An 18,234-nucleotide genomic window follows, 5' to 3' on the forward strand; every position below is an offset into this window, starting at 1 on the left:
TCACTCCCAACACTCCTGGATGTTATAAACGCCAATCACTTGGTTTTTAAAATTTTAAAAGTTTAATAATAATAAAATAGTTATAAAAATAGTAATACAATTACAGTAATGAAAATTTAGAGTTAGGACAATTACAAGACAATAAAAAGCAAAGAATTACCGACGTCCGGATGCTCTCGGGCACTTAAGCCCGATAAGCATGCCTTGTGAACAAAGGAATAATCTTTAAAAGCAGTAGCCTGTTGCATATTCATACATCTCATACATGATGCATAAATTCCTTGCAAATTAAGAACTTTTCTGGTTTTTGTCAACTTCTTCCCCTTAATCCTGGTGGTTCCATAAAGACGGAGAGAAGGTGGAAGAATGTTTGTCTTTTCCGATAAGGAGGCAGTAATTCTTTATGGGCCCCCATCATTGTCATCTCTGTGTGAAGAGTTTCTTCACTATCTCATCTCTTGCTTGAGCTAGTAAAAAAAAAAAAAACCCACATACATAGGCTCTATTTTAACTACAAAACTACATATACCACACTATTAAAATGTTAATGCAGCACTTCTAATCAATATAACATAACACATATAGTATTCAATTTAATATTTGCGAAAAGCCAATCATAAAATATGCATTTTTCACATGGAGAAACGGAGTGATGTGGCTTTTTTAGTCCCCGAGTTGTTTTATTTCTGTTCAAGAGGGAGCATGCTGTACCCTGAGGGTACTGTGCATTTGACCTCACAGAGATGAGGGCAAATAATGCTTTTTGCATTACCTGCGGCTGTTTCTGTGCCAGCCGTGGCGCGGCAGCAGGAGCAGGGCAGCGCCCGTGCCTCTGTGCTGCCACTGCTCAGGGACCTCAGTCCTGGCGCAGTTCTGGGCCCCTCAGGACAAGGACACCGAGGGGCTGGAGCGTGTCTGGAGAAGGGAACGGAGCTGGGAAGGGGCTGCAGCACCAGGAGAGGCTGAGGGAGCTGGGAAGGGGCTGCAGCACCAGGAGAGGCTGAGGGAGCTGGGAAGGGGCTCAGCCTGGAGAAGAGGAGGCTCAGGGGAAACCTTGTGGCTCTGCACAGCTCCTGACAGGAGGGGACAGCCAGGGGGGTCGGGCTGTGCTCCCAGGGAACAGGGAAAGGACAGGGGGAAATGGCCTCAAGCTGTCCCATGGGCAGTTTAGGGTGACTGTTGGGAAAAATTTCTTCACAGAAAAGCCTGTCCCATCACAGCACCGGCTGCCCAGGGAATTCATCGATGGACTCCCCATCCCTGGGCGAATTTAAAAGCCACGTGGATGTGGCCCTCGGAGACATGGTTTAATGCTGCAGTGGCCGGGCTCGGTAACCTTGGGAAGCTCTTCCAGCCTAAATGAGTCTGTGATTTCTTACGCTCCCGCTCGAGCGGGAGCAGCCGCGGCCGCCCTCACGCAGGGCCCGCCCCTTCGGCCCCACGGTGGCCCCGCCGCCCGGCTCCCCGCGGCTGCCCGGCCCGCCGCCCGAGCGGAGCTGAGGGGAAGCCGCGCCGCACCGCGCCCGCCGCCGGCACCGCGGCGCTCCGGCCGCGCTGCAGCGCTGCGGGGTGGGGCGGGAGCCGCGGCGCTGGCCCGAGGGCGGCGGCGGGGCGGCGGCGGGGCGGACAGGCGCCGCGGGCAGCCCGGCGCGCCGGGGAGCAGGAAGGGCCCGCGCGGCGGCGGCTGAGGGAGGTGGATCGGGAGGGAAAGGGGGAAGGCAACGGAGGAAGGAGAAGGGGGAAAGGGAGGCCGGGCCGCGATGCCGCTGTACGAGGGGCTCGGCAGCGGCGGGGAGAAAACCGCCGTGGTCATCGACCTGGGACAGGCCTTCACCAAGTGAGTGCCCCGCGCTGAGGTCGGGATTTGGGGGTGTCTGGTCTAGAGAAGGGAGGGGTCTGGGGAGATGTTAGAGCCCCTTCCAGTGCTTAAAAGGCCTCCAAGAGATCTGGAGAGGGATTTTGGAGAAGGGGCTGGAGTGACAGGATATGGGGGAATGGATTCCCACTGCCAGAGGAGAGGCTTAGATGGGATGTTGGGAAAAAAATTCTTCCCTGTGAGGGTGGTGAAGCCTTGGCACGGGGTGCCCAGAGAAGCTGTGGCTGCCCCTGGATCCCTGGAAGTGTCCAGGACCAGGTTGGACAGGGATCAACCTGAGATAGTAGAAGGTGTCCCTGCCCATGGCAGGGGGTGGAATTCGATGGTTTTAAATTCCTCTTCCAATCCCAACCATTTTTCCAAGAATAATTATGTGAGGTTTCCCCCTTTCTGTGTTGATCTGTGTGGTGTGGAGCTGGTAATGAACAAACCACGTTTTTAATTTTGTGTTTTAGATTAAAACAAGATTTAGCTCGAGTGCCGAAGCAGGAATGCTCACTGTATTTTTAGTATTTCACCTCGTGGGCCAAAAGCTTCGTTACCTGGGAATGGGAGAATTTTACAGAGCCTTCATGGATGGGGACAAGCGATTCCCATGGGTGGCTTTTTGTGGGTTCCTGCTGTGTGGCCAGTTGTCCCAAGTTTGGGGTGCTTGGGAGCTTTTATTCCCTGGGCCATCGTTTATCCAGTAAAACCCTCTTTTGGAAATGCTTTTTCCCTGAATAGTGAGTTTTTAGGATCAGTTTCCAGCCTGCACTCTCACAGAAGTCATAGCAGCTGAACTGTATGAGGAGTGTCTGTTCTGTTCCACATAAGGCTGAGATTAGCTGAAAGTTCAAGGAAAACTGCCTGTACACACTGGGACTGCACAAGCATTTGTTTGAGACAAAAGAAGAAAATTAAATTCTGATTTGTGGCTGTTACAAGATATTTTTTTTTCCTGAAATGATCCAACATGTTGACAGCTGCCGAATACCAGAATCAAACATTAATTGACTTTTTTGCATTAAAAGTGCTCCAAGTCCAGCAGCTTTAAAGAAAACTGCAGTTTTCTTCAGAGATTTGTAGTTACTGGGAGTGACAGGGGTGAAACAAACACCAGGCACTGAGACTAAAATAAACCTTGAATTCATTTTGCTTTTAATTTCCTTTCTTCAGTCCATGGTTCTTGTGTGTTTGAGGAAGACCAGGTGGGTTTCTGAAAAGTTTGGTATGGGGTTGCTGCTATTTTTATCATTTTGTTGAGAGAGTCAATAAAAAATATACAAAACCTTTATCTTTTGGTGCATCTTTAAATTATCTCCAAGTGGCTGGAGAGGAAAACTGTGTGCAAAACCCCTCTCTGCAGTAACAGAATTCCCTAATTCATTACTCTGTGGCGGTCCCTAGGCCCAGGGGGTCGAGTGGTGACTTCAAACAATCAGGTTTTTAACATTTTCTTTCAGGTGTGGGTTTGCAGGAGAAACAGGACCAAGATGCATCATCCCCAGTGAAATCAAGAAACCTGATGTCTCAAAGGTGAGCTGTTTTTATGCTGTTTGGTGTGTTATGGCATAGCAAGAATTTGCAGATGCTTTTTCTGTCCATCACAAGCCATTTTTCACTGCCTGAATAAAATACTGTGAAATATTATTATATTTTTCATTATTTTAACTGCTGCAGTTAAAATAGTAGGTGCAGGTAAGTATGATGCCAGTGCTGGTGTGTTAATTGCTGCTCAGCCCCCATGAAACTTGTGTTCTGGGGCATTTATTGAGAAACTGCTTTGCCCAGTTATGCTTTTTTTTTCTTTTAATTTAGTAGAGGGTGGGAAACTAATTCTAAGTTGCCTGTATGAAAAATTAGCATTAATTAACTGTGGAATTCAGTTATAGGGTGGATTTATGTGATGTTTTAAGGACAGAGAGCAAATCAGGCAAGAGTGAGTATTTATATATAATGTCAGATTAAGTAGATATTATGTATGTATCTTATCTATATCTTTATATATCATGTGTGAATACATATATATATATATGTATGTGTGTGTGTGTGGATAGAAATAATCACTGCCCAGCATTTGAGCTGACTGTGGATGTTTTTCCCTTCCCAGCCTGTCAAGGTGGTTCAGTACAACATCAATACAGAGGAGCTGTATTCCTACCTGAAGGAATTTATCCACATGCTGTATTTCAGGTAAGAGACAACTCCCAGGGATCCAGGCCTTCCCTGAGCACTTCCAGGGATGTGAGCAGGGGATGGACTCTGCCTGGTTAGATAAGAAAACTGAGATAAGGCTTTGCAGGGGGCTGCCTGGCTGTGTTGGTGCTGAAGGAATTTGGTGGTGCTGAGATCCAGGGTATCTTACAGAGAGTTCCTGTCCTGCAGCTGCAGTTGCTCTGTAAAAGCAGAAGGTGTTTGATAAATTACCTTTCAGCTGAGGGATTTATAAAGGGCCTGAGAAGGGGAAGGCATTACCTCAGGAGTTGCATTATTTTGGTAGGGCTGAAGCTCCCATCGGTGCAGAACTCTCTCCACAGTGGTTTGGAAGGAGGAATCTTTACCTGTGGAATGTTTTTACCACAGCAATACATCACTTTATTCTGATTTTAGTACCCTTAGAGAATAATGAAATTGGACTTGGTCTTTGCTTCCAGTCCATATTTTTACACAGTGAAAGCCATCACAGGGAAACCAGGATTTAATTTCTGTGCCTCAGATCTGCTGTGGCCTGAGTTGTTGTCTTCTGTCCTGGAGCACCACTTTGCAATTGAAAATAGGACTATTTCATCCTTTTCCACTGAAATCAGAGCATCTGAGTATCAGAGTATCATCATTCTTATGTGCTCTATGACACTGGATAAGCCATTGATGACTTATTTTCGTATTACTTTATATTGATTTAGAAATGTATAATGAATTATCTGACTTTCTTTTAGGAAAGCATTGGGGTTTTTAGATTTGTGAAAAAGACTTTGGGGGTCTGCTGTAGCAAATACTATCTAAATGCAAATCTTTAGGATTTTTGAGGAAAATGGAATATGACTGTAGGATAGATTTCATAATACCTGCTGAAACTTCCCAGTTTTATTTTGCACATCTTGTCTTTTTTTAGGCATCTGCTGGTGAATCCCAGGGACCGGCGTGTTGTGATCATAGAGTCAGTCCTGTGCCCTTCACACTTCAGGGACACCCTCACCAGAGTCCTGTTCAAGCATTTTGAGGTAAGTGTTTGACAGAAATGTGTACATTTGCTCCACTTGTCAGGAGGAATTTTGTTTACAATCAGTACCAGATGTGGGGAAAAAAAAAAAAAAAGGAAATAGTGGCAAAAGAGTGAGAGGCATAAAGAAGAAAAATCAGATGATGGTGTGAGGAAGTAGGGTGTGGAAGTTGGATTAAAGACCATTTTGTTCCATTCTGACTCTTCATGAGCAGCAGCAATTAACAAGACTGCAAGGTTTCCCTGGCTTGTAGCTAATACAGCTCACAGTGCTCTGTCCCAGACAGATCCAATAATCCCCACTGAGCACTGCCTGGAGCCAGGATTTCTATTGAAACACTTCTTAGTGCCCTGTCAGCAAGTCTCATGATTTCTGCCACAGTCAATATCTGCCTAGCACATGGCTGTGCTCATTTAGAGAAGAACTTACCTGAAATCAAATATCTGCTTTGCCTAATCAGTCTTTTTGAAGAAAAATTGTGGGAAAAAGAAACCTGTGGCTACCCCATCCCTGGCAGTGTCCAAGGCCAGGCTGGATGGGGCTTGGAGCAGCCTGGGATAGTGGAAGGTGTCCCTGCCCATGGCAGGGGGCTGGAACTGGATGATCCTTAAAGTTCCATACAACCCAACCAGACAAGGATTCTGTGAAAAGTCTGAACCTAATTCTTGCTCAGTTGTAGCAGGAGATGTTTTAGAAGGTGACTCCATGCTTCTTCAGTTCAGACAGAAAAAAGTTTAAGGTTTTTCTATAAAAAGCAGTGAATCCAGTTTGACTGCAGTACTTCTTCACTGTCCTTCCACAGCACAGTTTACCAACTAATCTCAAACTCCTGCTGAATTCTTTCTTACTATTGGTAAAATTTTCTGATGACTTCAACTTGCTGAAAGATTTGAGTTGTTTTTTTGAGGTTTTTTCCCTAATCCCTTTTGCAGCAATAAAATGTCTCAGCTAAAGCATGTCCCCCATGAAAAATTGTTTGTTGAAAATGGCTCATGTATGCAGTCATATTTTGATGGAGAGACTTTGTAGCATGTTAAGAAGCCAGTTAATACTGATGGAAATTTAATTCTCTCTGGTTTCTAATTTTCTACTTGGTGCAAAGAGTGGTTTATTAATGCGGGGTCAATACTTTACCTTCTGGCTCTGGATTAAGGGTCAGTATGTTTCCTGTAAGTGCAGGATTTATTGAAATTTCTCATTTAATTCACACTTCAAAGTGTTATTTTAATTGAACTGTTGCTTTCTAGGAAACTTGATTTGTGGAATTCCGGGAGAAGGAAGTCATTCTCATGTAATTTTAACTTGAGTTTCCACATTGTTTTTGTGAGAGTGTTTCAAACAGCCTCTTCTGTTTGGGTGCAGCAGTGTTTGTCATAAGGCACAGTTTAATGGATTTTCTAGCTCTTTTATTCACATCTTCAAGTTTTTACAGCTTTTGAAGTAGCTGTACTCCGCCTTCTTTCATTTTTTTTCAATAACATTAAGAAACTGGACCTGAGTTTTATAGCCAACACTTGCTTTTCTTCCAACATCCAGCATTACTGAAGTACCCGGTGTGCACCACAAAGAAGATGGACACAGAATTTGGAATCCTGTTGTATTTGTTCATAAGATTAGCACTGGAATAATTCAAGATACAGTTGTTTGGGTTTTGCTTTTAAAATGCCATCCAGGGAAGGCATCAGTGCTTTGTTTGTTTTTTTGTTTCTTTTTTCCCCCTTCTGCCAACTTTGCTTTTGGTTTCTGTGTAGGTACCTTCTGTTTTGTTTGCTCCAAGTCACCTGATGTCTCTCCTGACACTGGGGATCAACTCTGCCATGGTGCTGGACTGTGGATATGCAGAAAGCTTGGTGCTGCCTGTATCCTTTCATTTTCAGTGGGGCTCTCAGGAAACAGGAGATTTTTTTTTTTACTAGAAATTAATTTTGGACAAAAGTAGTTAGAAGGTGGCTGATGCAAGGGATTGTAGAAGGGAAAAGGCATTTAATTCCAGCAGACTGCAAACTAATGAAAAAGAGGAGAATTTCCTGATCTTCCTGTAGATCTATGAGGGAATTCCAATCCTGAGTTGCTGGGGTTCCCTTCCCCTGGGAGGAAAGGCCATCCACAAGTAAGTTCATAGTTATCCATTCCAGATTACAAATGATTTATTTGTGCAAGTTCCTCTTTGACCATGAGCAAAAGTTCCTCTTTTAAATCTTAACTTTAGAGTTGAAACTGTGCGACTGTTGCTGATGTGGTAAAACCTGTGGGAATGGGGTCTCCTTAAGTTTATGTTTAGAAGGATGTAACTGGAAGGAATTAATCCTGTCCCTGGAGTGTAGTCCAGAGAGCCAGGCTGAGTTCATGGATGTCTTTCCCCACCCTCCTGTGCACTGTTTTAGGGAGCTGGAGTATCAGCTGTTGGAGCAGTGCACGGTGGATACGGGACTGGCCAAAGGACAAAGCCTTCCCTCTGTGATGGGTAAGGACTGGGATGGGGCCTCTGTGCTGGGAACTGCTCTGGGAAAAGGGTGTTTAACCTAACAGAGAGCAAAATGGGTTTAGGATTCACTGTGTCTCTTGTGGCCTACCTGCATGAATTCTTTCTTGCCATCCTGGCCTGGATCAGGAACAGTGTGGGCAGCAGGAGCAGGAGGTCATTGTTCCCCTGTACCTGGCACTGCTGAGGCCACACCTCCAGTGCTGTGTCCAGTTCTGGGCCCTCAGCTTGGGAAGGACGTTGAGATGCTGGAATGTGTCCAGAGGAGGCAGCAAGGCTGGTGAGGAGCTGGGAGCACAAACCCTGTGAGGAACGGCTGAGGGAGCTGGGGGTGCTCAGCCTGGAGGAAAGGAGACTCAGGGGTGACCTTATCATTCTCTACAGCTCCTGAAAGGTGGCGGTGCTCAGGTGGGGTTGGGCTCTTTCTCCAGGCAGCACTGACAGAACCAGAGCACACAGTCTCAAGCTGAGCCAAGGGAAATACAGGTTGGATATCAGGAAAAAGTTTTTTACAGAAAGGGTGATAAAGTTCTGGAATGGCTGCCCGGGGAGGTGGTGGAGTCACCATCCCTGGGTGTGTTTAACAAAGCCTGGATGTGGCACTGGCTGCCAGGGTTGAGTTGGGGTGCTGGGGCTGGGTTGGACTCAATGATCCTGAAGGTTTCTTCCAACCCAGTGATTCTGTGATTTCACAAGTATAATATTTTTATGACAAACCTCTTCTCACAGCAGTTTTGAATAAAGGCTGAGATAAAAGTTCTGTAGTAATTTTTCAGTCTGTTTTGAGCAAAGACAAACTTATTTCTCTTATTTCTCTTCTTGATCTCTTTTCTGCTTTGGAAATCTTTGAAAGCTGCTGTCAAGAGTGAAAGTTTAATACAGTAAATGGAATTCAAACTTAGAACAAAACATTTTTTTTAAGTAGGAAGGGAATTTAAGAATGAAACTAAGTTGTTTTTTATTATTATTATTTCAGGCTCAGTCCCAGAAGACATAGTAGAGGATATAAAAGGTAAATTTGTTTGCTTTATGAAACTCTAGTGTATGAAATTGTGCAGTAGAGTGTGATAATAACAAGTGTGCAATATTTTACATTTAAGAATTTATTTCTCTTCTCTGCCATATTTATTACCTCTTGAATGAACTTGTGTTGTTCTTCCTCTTTGAAAGCAAAACCAGGTTTTGAATTCCTCTTTCACTTTAACCTCTGTGCTGTTAAGTTGCAACTTTTAGATGTGTTTGATAGGTGGGCACAGAAAGAGGATTGCACTGTTGTGTAGCCTTGTTTATAGATTAACTAGAAAGGCTCAGTTTGCTTTAAAGTCATTTTTTCAAAAAAAATGTATTTATAGAAGATATTTTGGTGTGTTAAGGCAGGCAAGAGGAGACAAGAACTACATTTACTACACCAGAAAAAATAGTCTTTCTTTGGGCAGAACTTGGATGAATTCCTATGGATTGTTACATGTGCAACAGATAGAAAAAGATGTGTTTTCCTAGAAAACAGTAACTAGTATGTATCCCTTGGGTCAAATTAGGAAGAAATCCATCAGTCAAATGCAAAATAAATGCAGCTGGTGCTTTATGAAATGGAAGTTGCTTTTCTGATTCCTGGATTTGCACACTTTTTCTGATGAGTTGCGTTTTCTGTGCAGCCTTTTGGAAGCAGAGACACCAGGCTAGGGATGAAATTGTTGCTGGCTGTGTGTTGAAGGGTTGTTCCTTGGTGACAGCAGTTTATGGGGGAGATGCTCACCTGGGCCAATACAAACAATTAAATGTATAATAACTGTGGCAGCTGGGATACAAGTGAGACTGTGCTCTGTCAGTGTTGTCTGGAAGCAGAAAAACCCTCTGGAATTCTCAGGGTGTTGAAGAGTTGCAGTAAGGAAAATGTTGCATGGCCGGAGCCTGTTTAGGAAATGAGCAATGCCTCATTTGAAGCTGTGGTGCAAAGCCTGCAGTGAAGGCAGGATACAACCCCTGGCACTTTGAGGCACCCTTAGGAGCATCCCTCTGGCTTTAGATCTTGTGTGGTTTGTGTGAGAAAGGACAGGCAGGATTTCCAACACAATTTTAGTGTCAGCTTCGTTTAACTCGTGTTCGAGAGAGCACCTGAACTCTGCTGGAGAGTAGAGACTGCTTCTCTTTGCCTTCATTTGATAATATCTTGGACCAGCAAGGGCCTGGAGTGTGTGTTCTTCTGTAAATTAAGAAAATGGCTGTTTTTGCTGGTGATGAAAGGATCCAGCAAGGCCTCACTCGTGCCCCTCTCTTCCTTCCCCTCTGCACAGTCCGCACTTGCTTTGTGAGTGATCTCCAGCGAGGGCTGAAAATCCAGGCAGCCAAGTTCAACATTGATGGCAGTGCTGAGGTGAGTGGAGGATAAGGCTCTTCCTGCTCTTTTGAGGTGACTGCAGCCTTTTGGGGCTCTAAAATAATAATACAAGTCTGGTTTTGCTTCCAGCGTCCCTCACCGCCTCCAGACGTGGACTATCCTTTGGATGGAGAAAAGATTCTCCATGTAGTTGGCCCCATCAGGTGAGAAGTGCCATGGCAGAGTATTGGTCGTTACAAGGACATATTTCAACTCTAAAAGCACATAAGTTTTCATAAAATTGGATTTTAATGAGACACTTGCATTTGCTTTTAATGCCTCTGAAATGAAAGCTGTGTGCTGGGCACACTGCAAGCCCATCATGGGAGGGGGTGGCTTCTCCAGAGCCCCAAGAGGAGGATGAGAGCAGAGAGATTGGAGGGATGGGGGAAGAGAAATGAGTATCAAAGCCTGCTAAAAGGAGCTGTAGTGATATGAACAGGGCATTTGAGCCTGGAGAAAAGGAGGCTCAGAGGAAACCTCACTCTGCAACTCCTGCCAGGAGGATGCAGCCAGGTGGGGGTTGGGCTCTGCTCCCAGGGAACAAGGGACAGGACAAGAGTAAAGGGCCTCAAGTTGACTTGGGGAGGTTTAGATGGGATATTAGGGAGTCTTCCCTGAAAGGGTTATAAAGCATTGGAACGGGCTGCCCAGGGAAGTGGTGGAGTCACCATCCCTGGAAGTGTTCAAAACACGTGTGGATGTGGCACTTGGGGATGTGCTTTAGTGGTTTGCTGGTTTGAGGGCTGAATGTGATGACCTTAATGGTCTTTTCCAAGGATTCCATGACTGTCCCCTCCCTGCTGGCACTGCTGGGTGCATGGGCTGTGTGACAGGAGTGACAAAGTGTTGGCAGCAGGAAGGCTGGCGTTATCTCCAGCTCTGCTGTGCCTGAGTTCAGCTCGCTGTGGCTCTGCTGCTCATTAACACTCACTTCCTGTCTGTGCCACAGAGACTCCGTGGTGGAAATCCTCTTTGAACAGGATAATGAAGAGACATCTGTTGCCACTTTGATTTTGGATTCACTCGTTCAGGTATTTTTATATTAGAAACAGTTTAGGCAATGCCTCCAGCCTTAGACAACCTGCAGTTAAAAATGGCTCAAGACTTTGAGTCCTGCAGGCTGCTGGTTTACCTGTGCTAGAATAAAATCAATTTGGACGTTTTTATTGCAGGCAGTATATTAAATTCATTGCAGATTTTTTTCTTGGAGTATACAAATGCTTCATTTCTTATTATATTTAGAAAAAAAAATGCATTAGAAAAGCACTATAAATGGAAATTTTCATTATGTGGTGGTGTATATATGTTAATTAAAGTTGGTTCCCTGTAGCTATTAATGCCATTTAAATAAGTTTGCTGAGATGCAATTTATTGGAGAGCCATGGACTGGGCTGATATGACAAACATTTCAATTAGAATTCTTTATGAAAATAAATTGTTTAAGAAGTTTTGTGCCTGGAGCCTTCACCTCTGCACCTCCAGGCATTTCCCTCGCATTTCTCTCGTTATCTTAGTTATTTTCCAGCCAAATATGAGAAAACAGCAATTGGAGGGCACAGAAATGGACTGAATTTCTAAGGGACCTCTGAATGGCTTCAAGCTCAGGCAGCTTGATTTATTTGGGGTGTTTTTTGGTGTCCCTGTTTGCATTAGTGCCCCATAGACACCAGGAAGCAGCTGGCAGAGAACCTGGTGGTGATCGGGGGCACCGCGATGCTGCCGGGGTTCCTGCACAGGCTCATGGCTGAGATCAGACACCTGGTGGAGAAACCCAAGTACAAGGAAGCTCTTGCCACTAAAACCTTCAGGATTCACACTCCCCCTGCCAAATCCAACTGCGTGGCCTGGCTGGGAGGTAAGAATGGGAACAACTGGGAAGCAGGGATGAAAGAAAACCCTTCCAAGTGGGATTTGTGGTGAATAAAACCTTTTATTCTTAGGGTTAGCAAACCAGAACAATTTCTGTGCACCAAATTCTGTGATGCTTTTCTTCCCTGGTCAGCTGCTGTGGGCTGAATCTTCTCACAGCTGGTGTGAATTTGTGGTGCAGCTTTTTGGGGGTAAAACTTGCCCTGGACACAATGGTGTTTGGTTGAAGTGCTTCAAATAAAAACTTTGTTGTAAGAAGTGGGTCAATCAGGCCAGGTTTGCTGTCAGCAGAGAGCAGGTGATTCCTTGTTTTCAGTTACTTTCCAGGGATATAAATGGGAGCAGTTTGGGACTAGCTGGGCTACTGAAAAGGAAAGCAGCAATATCCATTCATCCCTTTACATGTAAGGGCAGAGCTAAAAAATCCCAGTTGAGATTCTTGATGGGAAGAAGTAGAAAGAGAAATTCTCCATGGAATTAATGCAGATTTTTTTTCTTTGCCAGGAGCAATTTTTGGAGCTCTCCAGGACATCCTTGGGAGCCGCTCTGTGTCCAAGGAATATTACAGCCAGACTGGCCGCATTCCCGACTGGTGCTGCCTCAACAACCCCCCTCTGGAAATGATGTTTGATGTTGGAAAAGCACCCCCACCACTGATGAAAAGAGCTTTTTCCACAGAGAAATAAGCACTTAAATTCCACCCAAGGATTCTGCCCCATTTCAACTGCATCCACGTGCATTGGGGTTTGGGTTTTGTTCATTAATTTGTGTGTAACACTATTAAATATGAACAACGTGGGTGTTGTCAGGGTCTAGGCACTAACGCTATTTAAAACCCTGTCCAGTTATAGTTTACAAACTTTAACTCTGGCAGCTCCTCTGCTCTTTTGTCTTGTTTTGGAGAAATTCTGTCCCCTCACCAGCTGTTCCCTACTGAGTTGTTTATTATTTATCTGTATAGTAAATGCATTGCTGAGGGAATTTGGTTTAAGATATTTTCATTTTAAGCATGTTAAGAAGAATGAACAGCACTAGGGAAACATCCATGATAATTTTTAGTGCCAAATTCTTTATTAAAATATTCCACCCTTGAGTCACATGTGAAGAAATGGTTTGGGGCTGTTTAGCAAAGGTAGTGGAACATTATTTCCCCTGTTGTAAGAGTTTTAGCAGAGAACTCTTCTGCCTGTAATCCTCACATCATGCTGAGCTAAAACCTCTCCCCGTGTCTCTCTCCTCCAAGAAAGATTTCAGCAGTGTAAGAGTATAAATTATTATAAATTAATTGTAAACAGGTGTGAGGTCAAACTTAACTCAGTGGCTACGTGGTGACTGCTGGTACCTGCTGGTTACTGAGGTGTAAATCCTACCCTAAGGAGCAATTTTTGTCTCAAATTTGGGAAGATAAATTTAACATTTCTTGGGGTGGTGAAGCCTTTTATTGGCACAAACGTGCTTTTTGTGACAGATCTCCCCGTGCTGCCTGCTGCCCACCTGCTGTGAGCCTGAAGCACGACTCCGCAACTCAAACAGATATTTAAAGAAATCCTCTTCTGATGAGCCCTAGCACAGGGAATGTGCTGCAGCACTTCAGTAACCCCTGCATGGTTTTGTCAGTGTGTTTTACCTTAACAGGTGCTGTTAGTTTTTATAGTCGTGGGATGAGGTTGGTGTTTCAGGGATCATCTCCTGGTGCAGTTCCAGGCTGGATAAACAGACAGTCTCATTGCCAGGCACAGAGAGCCAGTCTCAGGTGTACAGAGCGTGCAGCCTGAGCTCTGCTGCTCATTTGCAGTCACAATCTGGGTAATTTGGGGTGCAGCTTATGTTTTACCTCAGTAAGAACTGAGCCAGAGCTTCCTGAGAGAGGAATTTGCCATCAGCACGAGTCCCATGGAGCTGGGAGCTCCTTCCCTCCTCAGTGAGAAAGAGTCAGGAGCTGAAACTCCTACAGAGCCAGTGGTGATGGTGCAATGATGTCATTTTCCTGAACTGCAGCAGACTGCAGCTGAGGAAACTCGGGATATTCTTAGCCCTTCCTTTCCGGGGGTATTTCTGGGCTGCTCTGCGCACGTACCCTGGTCCTCTCCCGGCATGTTCTGCCACCTCATCTTCCTTCTGCCCACTCACTTCTCCCCTCTGGGGTTTCTGCATCGCTGAACGGCCTCAGCTGCTTCTGTTTCACGTGGCAGGGACAGAATTCCTAACTCCCATGTTACTGCTGGGTTAAGTGGAGTCCCAGGACCTGCTAAGGCAGATTTTTATTTCACTGAAGGAGTGAGAAAGACTCTTACTGGCGTGCCCTGGGAAGCCCTCAGAGATCACACCCTACGTGTGTAATGGTGTAGAAATGGTTGGGTTTTCACCCTGACTGTTGTAGTTCTTCTGTCCCTGGCACAGCTGTGGGATCCGTGGATCCTCCCGGCAGACAAATTCAGAGTGTCTGCCTGGTTAGCAGGAAGGACAGTGACAGGCACAAACCCCTGCAGTAACTGGAGGATTTCCCCATGAGGTTCCTGATTCTGGGCTGGATGCCATTCCAGCAGGTTGGTGTTGGCCAATTGCAGACAGCTCCAGGTGAGTCCTGCTGACTGGAGGAGGATTTTGGAATACGCACGAGCCCATTGTGGTCTGATGTCACCAGAGGACACAAGGAAAAACGACGCACCACAGCTTTGGTCACGATGAAGAGACTAATTTATTTCCTCTGACTCCAATCATTTATGGATCTCAAAAGGTGCCAGTGGATTGGAGGGTGAACGTGCCACCTCTCCAACGACACTGACAAACTACCAGCACATCAAATTTCTCCACCTCTATGAAAGAATGCAAAACAATAGCTTGTTTACAGAAAGTTGCGTGAGAAATTTTTCTACAAGAATGTAAACTCAGAAAGGTTTAGAAAATCCCAAGAAATCAGGGCGACAGTCTGCCTGTGCCAGTGCTGCATCAGCAGGAGCTGTTCCGCGGGGGAAGTGGCTTTATCTCATTCCTCATCTCCCTTTTCATGGAATCAGATTGTCTCAAGTCAGAAGGACCCTAAGGCTCATGGAGTGCAACTCCCTGCTCCTTGCAGGACTCCATGAAATGAATCCTATGGGCCTTAGGAGAGCAGTGTCCAGATGCTCCTTGAGCTCTGGCTGGCTGGGAGCACTTCCCCGGAGAGCCTGTTCAGTGATGGACCGAGGCACACCACCGAATCCCAGAATGGTTTGGGTTGGAAGGGACCTTAAAGCCTACCCAGTTCCACCCCCTGCCAAGGCAGGGATGCCTTCCACTGTCCCAGGGTGCTCCGAGCCCATCCAGCCCGGCCTGGAACGCTGCCAGGGCTCCAGGGGCAGCCCAGCTCCTCTGGACAGCCTGTGCCAGGGCCTCCCACGCTCACAGGGAGGAATCTCGTGCTGCTGTGGACCCCCAGCTCCCTTCCCGTGGGGCCGCTCCTGCTGCTCTCCCGTGGTTCCCGTGTTTGAGCATCCTACATGGAGAACCCCACGCTGGCTCTTGTTACATTTCCTATGGCAGGTGCTTGCCCAGCTCTCTCTGCTTTCTCCAGGTGTCTCTGTAATTCCTTTCTGTCTGCGAGGGAGCCCAGAGCTCCTACTCCATTAACATCTGATTCCTGCATTGTTTATTAAAAAAATAAAATGTCCTGGGAGCCGCTGTTTAGCGGCCACTGCCCCGCTCCTCACGGCTCCCGCTCTGTTTACGCGCGTCATTCCTGCAGGCAGGTCCCTTACAAAAACTGAGTTTTCCGCTCATTTTCCGCGGTTTTCCCTCAGCAGTCGGCTTTTCCCGCCTCGAAAAGGCTCAAAAAACCAACTCGCCCAACGTGGGGCTCGAACCCACGACCCTGGGATTAAGAGTCCCATGCTCTACCGACTGAGCTAGCCGGGCGCTGCGAGGGCTCCTCCCATTATCTCTAATTCAAGGTAGCGCAGGTGACGTCACTCCGGGAGCGCGGCGCGGCGGCCAATGGGAGCGCGCGTTGCTGGGCGGTGCGCGCGGGGACGGGCTGGGAGCGGCGCCGCCATGAGCTCCATCGGCACCGGGGTGAGTGCCGGCGTGAGGGGCGGCAGCGCCGGCACCGCCACGGGCCCAGCGCGGCCGCCCGAGCGCCCCGAGCGGCCCCCGCCCGACCCGCGGCCGCCCCGGGCCGGCGGCGAGCGCGGCGCGGCGGCTCCGGGGCGCTGCGGGCGGCTGAGTCACTGCGGCCCGGCAGGCCCGGGGAACCGGCGGCGGGGCGGGGCGGGGCGGGCGCCGGGATCATGCACTACTTATGCCCCTCTCTATAATATACTTCTGTGCAATTCAGATGTATTCCTGTGATCCATAGGTTTAAATTAAGTGCGGGCTTCCAGGGAGGCAGGGGAGGGACTCCTGCTCGGGAGCTGTAGGGATGTGGCGAAGAGTAACGCGGGTGCCAAGTGACGGACGGGGAGGTGAGGTCTGGTCCTGGGGAGGAAATTGGGGAATGGTCCCTGGCAGGGTGTGCGGCCCTGGAGCCTGGCAGTGTCCCAGGCCAGGCTGGATGGAGAACTGGGACAGTGGAAGGTGTCCCTGCCTGGCAGGGAGTGGAACTGGATGATCCTTAGGGTTCCTTCCAACCCAACCCACTCTGGGATTCCATGAAAAGTAAAGCAGACAAAAGCTCCCGTAGGTTTGGAGTGTTGTGTAATGCTCGGTGATTTCGCATCCAGGATTAGCAGTGTGGGTGCATCCAGCACTGATGAAATTGCCTCTCCTGGCTTTTAGCCTCTGTGTTCTTCTGTTTCTGCATCTTACGTAAAGGGTCAGCCTGCACTGGGGATTTCACACCATCTCTGGCAGCGACAGTCTCGAATTTTTTTAATGAATAGGCTTGATCTGAAAATGCTGTGATAGTATGTGGGCTTTTCTTCCTGAGAATTGTGTCTTTTCCTTCAGTATGACCTGTCAGCTTCCACGTTTTCTCCAGATGGCAGAGTGTTCCAAGTGGAATATGCTATGAAAGCTGTGGAGAATAGCAGGTAAGATACAAATATCTCCTCTTTTGGCCTCTTTTAAAGCAGTGCTGTTGGACTAGAGAAACGTGAGGGTAAAATTGTTCTGAGTTCTGATCTAAAAGCCCATTTTAGGGATGTGGATTGAGGCGTGCTCAGAACCTTCCTTGTAAATGTGTATCAGCTTCCTTGGGATTCCTCAAGACATGGAGGACATCAGGTGCTGCTGTGTCTCTGCTCCCTGGAGTGTGTGTGAAGGAATGGTGGGAAGTGGAAATGCCAGCTGTGCTTTAGGGGCAGCAGGATGGATTGGCAGGGCATGGACGGGGTCACCCAGGGGTCTGTCTGCTCCACATAAGGATTAGAATCACAGAATGCCAGGATGATTTTTGGGTTGAAAGGGACCTTAAAGACCATCTAGTTCCACCCCTTGTTGTCTACCTGCCTTGGGAGAAATCATGTCACTGTTTCTTCTGTCTTGGTAACTGTTTGTGAAGTATTTTCCATCGTGAGAAACTGACATTTTTCTTGTCTTTCAGTACAGCAATTGGGATAAGATGCAAAGATGGTGTTGTGTTTGGAGTAGAAAAATTAGTCCTGTCCAAGCTTTACGAAGAGGGGTCCAATAAACGCCTCTTCAACGTCGACCGACACGTTGGGATGGTAAGGTGCCACTTATTTCAGGCCTGCAGAAATTGTAAGGTGAACCCCCGCCAAAAGCACAAATTCATCACTCAGAGAATCAAAAATAAGTAGGTGAAGAAAGTAATGTTAAATGTGTCTGTGTACAAAGTCAGAAATGCCAGTGGTTTTTTTACTGTTTTCTGTAATTCATTCTTTGCACTAAAACATATATAAGTAAAATCCAAACTTAAAGTAGAAGTTAAGTTTGAGGCTTAACTTCTACTTTAAGAAGTAGAGTCTGTTGGGGCTGTTTAAATTTTTAGGAATGCTTCTCCAGTTGTTCAAACTTGTATGTGAATATAAACACAAGTGTTAAAATGGTACTTTTTTACACTTACCAAATAAAGTGTGCTCAGGGAAAACGTGCTGCACATGAGATTTTCTTCTCAACAATGTGGAAATCACCTGAATTCCTTAAAGATTGGTGTATGGAGAACAGGCCTGTCCATAATAGATGTCAGAATGGTGTCGGGGAGTGGTTGCAGTGTGAGAGAAGCCTGGTGAACACACGAGATCTGAAGCATTGTTCGGGTTGGTGTAGTGGTGGTGAATCGTGAGGTGATAATTAATGAAGACAACTTGGTTCTTGGTGTTCCTAGAGGAAAGCTCTGTTGATACATGATGACATTGGCACGTTTAGAAGTTGGTGGCAGATGGGCAGTGAATGTCTGAGCTCCTGCCAGTGTGTCTGTGCTGGTGCTCCCGTTGCAGGCGGTCGCGGGGCTCCTGGCAGACGCGCGCTCCTTGGCCGACATCGCTCG

General features: G+C 46.7%; 2 protein-coding genes and 1 non-coding gene across 3 annotated transcripts in view; 2 read left to right on the forward strand and 1 right to left on the reverse strand.

Moving 5' to 3' along the window:
- The first annotated feature begins 1,665 nt into the window (after positions 1 to 1,665).
- Positions 1,666 to 12,903, forward strand: ACTR10 (actin related protein 10). Its single transcript, XM_068192099.1, has 13 exons — positions 1,666 to 1,837; positions 3,322 to 3,394; positions 3,969 to 4,051; positions 4,971 to 5,079; positions 6,831 to 6,938; positions 7,122 to 7,189; positions 7,464 to 7,543; positions 8,538 to 8,573; positions 9,856 to 9,935; positions 10,029 to 10,102; positions 10,891 to 10,972; positions 11,595 to 11,796; positions 12,315 to 12,903. Exons 1-13 carry the CDS (start codon positions 1,761 to 1,763, stop codon positions 12,494 to 12,496), a joined length of 1,254 nt encoding a protein of 417 aa, XP_068048200.1. The 5' UTR covers positions 1,666 to 1,760; the 3' UTR covers positions 12,497 to 12,903.
- Positions 12,904 to 15,631: 2,728 nt separating this feature from the next.
- On the reverse strand, positions 15,632 to 15,704 carry TRNAK-CUU (transfer RNA lysine (anticodon CUU)). The gene has a single exon. It is a non-coding gene; the product is annotated as a tRNA-Lys (tRNA).
- A 71-nt stretch (positions 15,705 to 15,775) lies between these two features.
- The window catches only part of PSMA3 (proteasome 20S subunit alpha 3), a 9,481-nt gene continuing 7,022 nt past the window's right edge, over positions 15,776 to 18,234 (forward strand). Inside the window, exons 1-4 of the mRNA XM_068192104.1 lie at positions 15,776 to 15,860; positions 16,734 to 16,816; positions 17,329 to 17,452; positions 18,185 to 18,234. Coding sequence (XP_068048205.1) covers positions 15,783 to 15,860; positions 16,734 to 16,816; positions 17,329 to 17,452; positions 18,185 to 18,234 — 335 coding nt within the window. The 5' untranslated portion in view covers positions 15,776 to 15,782. The remainder of the gene's footprint in view (positions 15,861 to 16,733; positions 16,817 to 17,328; positions 17,453 to 18,184) is intronic.

This window comes from Anomalospiza imberbis, chromosome 6 (genome assembly GCF_031753505.1).
Source record: "Anomalospiza imberbis isolate Cuckoo-Finch-1a 21T00152 chromosome 6, ASM3175350v1, whole genome shotgun sequence".
In the NCBI taxonomy this organism is placed as follows: domain Eukaryota; kingdom Metazoa; phylum Chordata; class Aves; order Passeriformes; family Viduidae; genus Anomalospiza; species Anomalospiza imberbis.